Source organism: Crinia signifera, chromosome 2 (genome assembly GCF_055691185.1).
Source record: "Crinia signifera chromosome 2, ASM5569118v1, whole genome shotgun sequence".
In the NCBI taxonomy this organism is placed as follows: domain Eukaryota; kingdom Metazoa; phylum Chordata; class Amphibia; order Anura; family Myobatrachidae; genus Crinia; species Crinia signifera.
This window is the reverse complement of record NC_139218.1, coordinates 394,125,532-394,135,538: the sequence shown is the minus strand read 5'-3', so window position 1 is coordinate 394,135,538 and position 10,007 is coordinate 394,125,532. Positions and strand designations below refer to the sequence as shown.

Genomic DNA, 10,007 nt, shown 5'->3' with positions numbered 1-10,007 from the left:
GAACATATGCGCCAAAATGTTCGCCTAAACCATTGCATCGCCGAGCAACGCATGCCATCGCTTGGCATCGCATAGCTAGGCTTCGCATTACTTACTGTATGCATTTATGTATATGCGTATATTTAGAAAAATATACACACAAACATACTGTATGTGCAGCTCTCCTGCCTACACCATTATTTCTGTCACAGTCCTGACCTTAACTGCCTGCCTTAATCACCTATTACCAACACATAAAAAGTTTACAGGCCCAAACAAATAACATAATAATATACTCACCTAACATGGGTCAAAACAGCAACTAAAAAAATAAAAAAATAAATTATTTTTTTTCAACAAGATATGCATTGGGCCAACAACCCTTGGTCACCCACAACAATACACCCCAAACATTAAAGACAGTGCACTTGTATTGGGGAAAATATGTCATCGTGCATAATGTGACCTTGTGAACTAACATTTCTTTGGCATATGTCATTTTAAATGCTTTTACTCTTACTATGCATTGTCTTTGCAACATTCAAACATATACCTGAAGAAACGTGTAACCACAGAGTCCCGCACTTCGTATCCCCTGATGTTTTCCGGAGTGCGGGATGTGGGCAGGGCATCCTCTTGCAGCTCAGATGTTGCTACTTCCCACTCTTCAAAAGAGACATTATGCTGCACAGCGATATTGTGCCAAAAGCAACACCATTTCTGGGAAGTACTGCAAGTCACCACCAGTGCGGTGGAGCACACGAAAACGACCCTTTAATAGGCCAATTGTGTGCTCCACCACTTGCCTGGTGGCAACATGCGCCCCATTTTATGCCTTTTGTGGACCTGGTGTTGGGGAGCTGTACGGCGTAAGCAGCCAGGGCGTACATGGGTAACCGGAGTCACCCAGAACCAACGCATCACGGCCTTAAAGCTCTTGGAGTCTTTGCCAAATCCCGGTTTGTCAGATAACATGAGAGTCATGGGTACTTCCAGGAAACTTCGAGTTGAAGGTGAGAATTTTCATGGATGGGCCACATACCACCATCACGTTGAGCGAGTGGAACATTTTGCGGTTCCAATAGATTTTCTCTCTCCGTGATGGCGGCACAAATGGTACATGGGTCCCATCCACAGCCCCTATCACATTAGGGAAGCCAGCAAGTAGATTGAATGCCTGCTGGCTCCTGTGAGGGGTCTCTTGGGCAAAAGATATGGCTATGAAGTGCCCCTTGCTCCTAAACATGGCAGACATCACACGCCTCAGGATTCTGCAGAAAGCAGGCTGGGATATCCTGCCACAACTTGCTGAAACGATCCTGAGGCACAGAAATGCAACACCACCAACAGCTGGGTGAGAGGCGTATTGCCGTCTTAAGCCAATGATGAGGTTCCAGATCACTCTCGATTAAAGAGAGTGTTTCTAGAATGACATTTGGGGGTAACCGGTACCTAGTAAGTACCTCATCATTGGGCATCCCAAAGAGTGTCACCCATGAGTGAAAGATTCTTGCATGTCCTAGCCTCCTTTGGCGCCAAGTGGGTGGAGCCGCATGTGCCCTCTGCCCATGGACCACATACACCATTGCTGCTTCCGCAACCTAAATCAAATTATAAAAAAAAACCTGCTACACCAAAGCAAAGAAAGGTACACAATAAACTTTACAAAATACATATGAAACCATACGTACAGGTGAGGGTCGGCCAGTTAGCACAAGAATATCAATTATGTTCTGAACATATGGAAACAACATTGCACCTCACACACTAGTGCTATATAAATATATTTCTAAGCCACATGTACTACATTGCCACTATTTAGCTAATATAGTGTAAACATGTAGTTACTACAACCATGTATTCATACACATGGAGGAAGGTGATCTAACAATATAACACATTAAATATGCTAAAGGGTGGGCAGGTAACATGCTTGATTTATGCCAAAAATGTGTTAACACAAAAATTGTGTGTTATACCTTTAGCACAAATTAAGAATCAGAAAGTAAACTTTATACAGGTATCCAAAGAAAACATGTTTAACCTTACCTTGCACCACAACTTCATAGCACCAAGCCACTATATATAGGGCAATCACATGTGATTTGGATAAAATGAGTGAATAGTATGTGATGTGGTGAGGAATGGGTAATAATCTGGAATGGTTTTTTACCATTTGTTATCACTATAATACAAGGGTTGCACAATGGGGAAATACATTTCGGCATTGACATATTGTATGTAGTAAAGGTGAAATGTGCAAGTGTGCAATGAATAAATTGTATGCGTGTGTACATTCATAGGATATTTATGGTACGGAAAATATACTTCGGAATTGACGCCAGGTTTTTTATGTTTGTTTTTTTGGTGCGTGGCCTTTGCGCCACAAACGCCAAATGCTTAACGCTGCCGTATGGAACGCTGCCGCATGATATGTTACCGTACGGAACACTGTGTCTGGGGATGTCCGCAATTTAGGAACATGGGTATTTATAGAGGTGCTGCCATAAGGATACTTGGCTGCTAACATGTCTGGGTCAGAGTCAGACACTGGGATTTCAGACCCTGCGCTTATCCAGGCAAAACTGGCGTCTATTACTGCCAATGTGAGGCAGAGGACCAATGTCTCACTCAGAAATGGACACAAATGAGCACCGCTGAGGCAGGACCATCTACAGCTTCAGCAGAATCATTGGGAACACAGCAGGTGGCTTCCCAAGAGAGTTGCCAGGCCAGCACTGCAAGGTCATTAACTAGTAAGTGTCACAAACCGCAGATCTTACCATCGGAAACATCGCTCATTACCATCTCGATGGTCGGTACTGCGTGAGAGGCCTGTCATCCGCATGGCTTCTGATGTGTGGCGCGATGTCCCCTGTGTCCCCGCGGTCAGTTGCCATAGTTCCCTACCAAGCGCACGCCGTTCCCGGGCAGCATGGGTGCCGCCATGACACTCTCAAGTCAGCTGATTCCCCAGACCAATCCCCGCTGTCCATCCATGTCACCTCTGACCCACACACCTGTACCTGGATCAAGGTGTGTGCTCCTTTCCCAGCATTGATTGGTGCTACAGCCGGCAGCCAATCACAGACAAGCAAGGGGGATAAAGCCGGCCTGCGGCCTTCCTTCCTTGTCTTGAACAATTGCTTAACTGCTCTCAGTATTCTCCTGCGACAGAGAAGTTCCCAAGACTCCGAGATCTCCAGGCTCCCCTGTGATTCTCTCCAGCGTTACCTGCACCCGCTATACCTTCCTGGGTTATCCATCTCCAGAAGACTCCTGCCTTTCCACCTCTGCAGTCGAGTACAGGTGCCTCGCCATTACCACCATTGGCTTCCAAGTCTTTCAGCGACATTTACCATCTTGTCCTGAACCAGCGACTGGCTCCGTCGACACCAGCGTCGACATTTCATCTGCTGTGCTCTATAGTGACTTTGCCACCTACGTCCTATTGCTCCAGCATATACCTGAGCCATCTACCAGCCGTCGGCACCATTGTCGGCACCACAGTCTACCTCAGTTGTCGACATCCTGTGCAATCCTCCGCAGTTTCCAGATTGCCTTTCCTTCTCCATTGTTACCTCCAGTATCATCTCCCTTGCCTGCGTCCAGAGGACCAGGGCAGGGGGCCGCGACCTGCCTGTCAGACGCAGCTAAGTCCAAAGTTCCTTGCGGGGCTCCCTGGTGAATACCGCTGGCAGGTTAGACTCCGCGCCCCTGTTCCTGGTCTCCGCCAACTCTCTGGTTCGCTGTGCCCTGATCTCCCCGTGTATGTCCTACATCAAACCTTCTGCCTTTGGCTCTCCAGCGCCCTCCACTGGTCCACCACGGTCACAGCCGGGAACACAAAACCCGCCTGCGCTGACAGTAAGCGTGGCAGGAAGAGGCCAACAGGGGAATTGCCCAAAAAGAACAAAGCATTCCAAGAGGAGGAACTTGAAATATTGGTACCCCGAGCATGGGATTGGATCAAGTTGACACACAAGAGGTTGACACCCACAAAGAAGGAGAAGATTTGGGACGACATAACAGCGGAGATTAATGCGGTTGCACCACCAGTGCGTGAGGTGGATCGTGTAAAGAAAAGGCAAGTTAAATTTATTTATCACTGTTAGGTGTACATATAACAAATACATCAAAATGTGATAGTGTGACATACACTGACCATAACCCTGTATATATAAAGATAATGGTTGTATATATGTACATAATCGGGTCCTCGTTCTTATTGAGGGGAAAACCCATTGCATTGACCACCCTGCAAGCTCATATATGTGTCTTGGACAGTAAGGAACTTTGTGTTACAAGGAGTAGACTTCTATTAGTACAAATGCCTCTTAAAACTATTAGTTTAATGGATTTTTGCCTCAAGGCTCACGAGGCCACGGAGATAGAGAATGGGACTGAAAATGTGATTGAGCTTTGGAATAATAAAGTTTTGAGGAGCGTGGCTGGTGGTGAGGCAGGGGGGAGCGTGAGGTGAGAGGCTCTTAAGGGAATGACCGTTACTGCTGTGGTGCAGTTCCACGCGGCGAGATCAAGAGGCAGAACAGTGCGGCTGGGAGCGGTGCTGGAGAGCCAAAAGAAATAGATATACTTACCGGAGAGCCGGAGGTCTGGAGTCGGTGCGGCTGGTCTCGCTGTTCCTGCATCCAGCGGTCAGGGGATGAGGACGAGGAGGCGGCCGCGTCGTCATCAGTAAGGAGGCGTCATTGTGGGGGCGGCAGCGGAGGCAGAGCCGTGTCAGAGCCAGGCGGAGGCTGGGCCGTGACACAGCGTCTGAGTGGCAGGCCGGAGGCAGTGAAGAGACGGAGACTGGCCGGGGCCAGAGGGCTGAGCAGCAGTGTACAGCATCCATTGGGCGCACAGGAGGTGGAGACTGGACGGGATATTGACGGCAATAATGGAGTGGTGAGTGGGCTCTTAGCCCCAGTTCAGTTGAGCAGAGCCGAAATACCGCCCCCATAGCGCCCCACACCATATAGGGAGCTGCATCCTCCACAACAGATACATAGTGTTAAAGTCAGCTTGCATGCACCTCAGCGGATTACTACACAGATGGTGGGAGATGGGGTGGGAGAAGGTGGCATTGGGCTGAATGAAGGGGCCCTGATACATAACTTCCAGGGTGGTAGAAGATTTTTAATACGCAGAGGAGGGGTGTATAGTGGAGTGGGCTTATTATTCATAATTTTCTGATGGGAGGACAGATTGCTTGACTGCAGATATCTCCAGTTCCCGAAAATAGATTTCTTAGATTTTAATGGAATTAAAAACTATAGGATCCCACCTACCAAATGGTAAAAGGGTTAATTTGTGGAAATTACTGATCCAGGCCCTACATGCTGAGCAGTTGATATAATACCCCCTACCACCAACGGGACATCAAAGCTTCCCCCACCCCTACTGCTGGAGGATCGGTAGGGGCCCCAATACATTGCTATGCCCAGGGTTCTACACTGCTGTTGACGCCCCTGTATGTATGTATGTTTATGTATGTATATATATATATATTTTTATATATATATATTTTATTATTATTATTTATATACATTTGGTCTATCTATAATACTTTAACTGACCCGGCATATACTGGGTCACCTATGTGTCCATCTCCGTGCTTTGCTCCACCCCTCTGGAAACCCCCTTCTGAAAATCCTGCGTTTGCCACTGCCCAGTGTCAAAAAAACCGCACTTAAACGGTAATATACCGTTTAAGAGATGCGGTGTGAAAGGGGTTTTACCTGGCAGACCCGTTTTTGGAAACGTTTCCAAATACAGGGTCAAAGCCAGTTTTGCGGTCTGAAAGCAGCATTACCTGCTTATACAGCTGACTGCAATCACCATCTGCACAGTACCTGGGGAGATCCACTCTCAGTTTGCTCATTCAGTCTCTGTTCACTGCTTGTTGGTTCCAAGCTCATACCTGAAGTCATCCAGTGCTGCATAGTATTATCAGTGTCCAGTGTCTCAGGGGGATGCAGTTACAATCCCGGCGGTCGGGATCCCGGCGTTCAGAATCCCGCCGAAATGCTGACACATTCTCCCTCCGTGGGTGTCCACGACACCCCTGGAGGGAGAATAAATTAGTGTGCCGAGCGTAGCGAGGCACCGGGCCCGCTGCGTGGCGAGCGCAGTGAGCCCGCAAGGGGGGGCGATCCACGTCCCCCCCCCTTGTCGGCATTTCGGCTGTCGGGATTCCGGCGTCGGGATTCTGAACGCCGGGATCCCGACCGCCGGGATTCAATACTGAATCCGTCTCAGGTACTCACACCATTTCAGCATTATACCTGTGTGTATCCAGCCTTCTGATTTACTGTTACCGACCTGGCTATCCCTGTGACCTGCAAATGCTAAAACCTTGTCTGCACTACGCTCCCTGATATCTGGTACTGACCTGGCTATTCCTGTGACAAAGAACCTGCTCAAGCCTTGTGTACCTCCAGCCATCTGTTATTTGCTACCGACCCGGCTATACCTGTGACCTGCACCTGCTAAACCCTTGTCTGACTACTGCTACTTCCAGTGTAACCAGCACCTGTACGAGAAGCCTGGGCAGAGGGCCGCGACCGACGCAAAAGCCCAAATCCCGCTTGGAGGGGTCACTGGCAGAAAACCTCTGGCACGGTTAGACTCCGCGCCTCTGCTCAGGTAAAGTCAAATTCTCACACAGGTAGTGTCCTCTGTAATCCGTGACAAAATGTTTAATTGAGAAATTCAGGAAAAAATATAAAAGTAATGTACCTTACATACAATTTGGGCTGATTTCACCCAAGTAATTGGTCTGCTATGCAAAATTGGACCCAAATCACATAGTGTTTGGGCCCTTTAATGTAACTGAGCCTGTAGCTATAATCTGAGTGACAGCTCCCCCTCCCCCTGTGTACAGAATGTGACCCCACTGGTATCTGAGTGACAGCTCCCCCTCCCCCTGTGTACAGAATGTGACCCCACTGGTATCTGAGTGACAGCTCAGCCTCGCCCTGTGTGCAGAATGTGACTTTACTGGTTTCTGAGTGTCAGAGACTTTCACTTTCATTTCCCTCTTCTGCTGCCAGCGATGGCGTCTGCTGATCTGAGACAGGAGCTGGACTGTTCCATCTGCCTGAGCATTTATACAGATCCTGTAACCCTGAGATGTGGCCACAACTTCTGCCGGGTCTGTATTGATCGTGTGCTGGATACACAGGAGTGGGCTGGAGTTTATAGATGTCCTCAGTGCAGAGCACAGTGTCGGGAGCGTCCTGCATTGATACGGAACATTCCTCTGTGTAACATAGTGGGGAGGTTCCTGTCTGCTCGGCCAGAGCAGGACAAATCTGGGATCTGCTGCACTTATTGTATTTACCTTCCTGTACCTGCTGCTAAGTCCTGTCTGCTGTGTGAGGCTCATCTGTGTGATAATCACCTGAGAGTACACAGCAAGGCAGCAGAACACGTCTTATGTGACCCCACCACTGCCCTGGGGAACAGGAAATGCTCCGTCCATAAGAAGGTCCTGGAGTATTACTGCACTGAGGATGCTGCCTGTATCTGTGTGTACTGTATGGGACTCGATGGAGAACATCGGGGACACCGGGTGGAGATGCTGGATGAGGCCTCAGAGAAGAAGAAGACGAAGCTGAGGGATGTTCTGCAGAAACTGACCAGGAAGAGAGCGGAGACTAAGAATAGAGTGCAGAGACTGCAGAAGCGCAGGAGAGAGGATCAGAGAAAAGCAGCGGGTGTCACAGAGACAGTCACTGCCCTGTTTAGAGACATCAGGAGACAGCTGAAAGGCCTGGAGAAGAGAGTCCTGAGTGAGATCTCCAGGCAGGAACAGCGCGTTTCACTCTCAGTCTCTGATCTGATCCAGCAGCTGGAAATAAAGAAGGACGAGCTGTCCGGGAAGATGCGTCACATTGAGGAGCTGTGTGACATGTCTGACCCAGTGACTGTCTTACAGGAACCAGACACAGGGGACTTGTGTGACACTGAGGTCACAGATAACCAGGTCCGTGGTGCAGGAGGTCTGGGTGTGGGGCTCATCTCCCGGACATTACAGACATTATCTGATATAATAACAGGGATAAATACAGGGATCTATGTGCAGGAACCTACAGACCTATTACTGGATGTAGCCACAGCTGGTAATTATATACAGATATCAGGTGACAGGAAATCTGCATCCAGGTCAGATATAGACCAGAGACGCCCAGTAACACCAGAGAGATTTGAGTATAGTCAGGTAATCAGCACCAGGAGATTCTCCTCAGGGCGACATTACTGGGAGGTGGATGTCAGTAAGTCAGTGTGGTGGAAGGTGGGGATGTGTTATCCCAGTATAGGCAGGAGAGGAGATCAGTCATACATTGGGGATAATAACAAGTCCTGGTGTCTGCGTAGGTATAACAGTCAGTACGCAGTGAGACATGACAGTACAGAGATCCGGGTACCTGGTAATATCCCCTATGACAGAGTGAGGATATACCTGGATTATGAGGCAGGACAGATGTCCTTTTATTCTCTGTGTGACCCCATCAGACACTTACACACCTGCACCACCACCCTCACTGAGCCCCTCCATGCTGCATTATATGTAGGGAGAGGGTTTGTAACTATATGTGGGGGAGTCAGGAGCTGGGAGACATTACCATAGGAAATCTACCCAGAGACTGGTGACATCACAGGAAGGAAAATCTGATTGGGGGAACATTCAGCACATGGCTTATGGCTTAGCCCCTCCCCTGGTGTGATCAGATGACCAATGTGCCTGGAGATGTTCCAGTATCGGTGTGCTAGATACTGTTATTATATACAGTACAGTAATATTTAATTTTAATAGTGGTGATTATATAGCCCTCCCTGTTTATAATGCTGCCCCATGTCCCACCAGGCATGTGCCTGTATTCTGGTGTGGGGTAGGGATGGGACATCGAAAGAAAACATCGGTCAAATTATGTTTTTCAACATTGGTTGCAAAACATCATTTAGACCTAAACATTGGTACTGTGAACCCGATGTTAACCGATGTTTCGATATTTTTTAAAATAAACTGGTTACCAAAGCATATAATACACTAATAAGCTTCTGAAATGATAAATAATCCCACTATTAAGTTTATCTTGTTGGAGGCTTACAGTTTATACACACACAATGGATATATGATTCATGTTTTGTGGTAAATCAAATTTGTTACGGAAGGAAAAAAACATGAAGCAATAACTATCAAACCTTTATTACAACTACTCACAATCTGCTATTTTTACCTCGATTTTTAACTGTAGCAACAGGCTAATAACTTATGTTGATCATAGAAAATAGCAAAAAAACTGTACACACAGTGCAACATAGAACATACTACATTGTTGCTTAGAATAACCATCAGAACAAAGACGCTGGAGCCAGTGCAACTGCAAATTAAGGTTTGAAACACGTCTGCATTTGACAAACCAGCCCCCATCCCCTCCCTCAAATAGAAACTACTGTACCTGTCACTCAGTATCTGCGTCCGCTGTTACTAATAAATCACTGCACATGTGCAGTGTGACTGACATTGCATTTCAAAGAAATAAACTGTGCAAATGTCCGCATCCACAACTGAATCAGGCCCTTTGTAAGGTGCTGTGATATGCTTGCTGCATAATAATAAATCAATTGATAGATTGTAAGCTTGCGAGCAGGGCCCTCATACCTTTGACTGACTGGAAATACCCTGTTTTTTGTATCACTGTCTCCTATTGTAAAGCGCAAGTGAATATGCTGCGCTATATAAGAAACTATTAATAAATAAATAAATATGAATGGAGTTCACCACAATGTCACTACTAGTGACTATAGTATTATACTGTTCATTCTAGCACTCACTATCTTTGAAAACCCATGCAGGAGTGTCGCTGTCTGCTGTAGTGCTTCTAGCACAGTGTGGTCTGTATATCAGCACTAATATGCAAACCAGCAGCAGACAGCGACAGTGACTCACAGCACCAGTTGCAGTGAGGCAGGGGTGGGGCTGTCCTGTGTGCTGCTGTTGAATGGTTGGCCAGACT

General features: G+C 47.4%; 1 protein-coding gene across 1 annotated transcript; it reads left to right on the top strand.

Moving 5' to 3' along the window:
* The first annotated feature begins 7,039 nt into the window (after positions 1 to 7,039).
* On the top strand, positions 7,040 to 9,786 carry LOC146058267 (E3 ubiquitin/ISG15 ligase TRIM25-like). Its single transcript, XM_083170479.1, has one exon. It carries the CDS (start codon positions 7,040 to 7,042, stop codon positions 8,615 to 8,617), a length of 1,578 nt encoding a protein of 525 aa, XP_083026605.1. The 3' UTR covers positions 8,618 to 9,786.
* Positions 9,787 to 10,007: the final 221 nt, after the last annotated feature.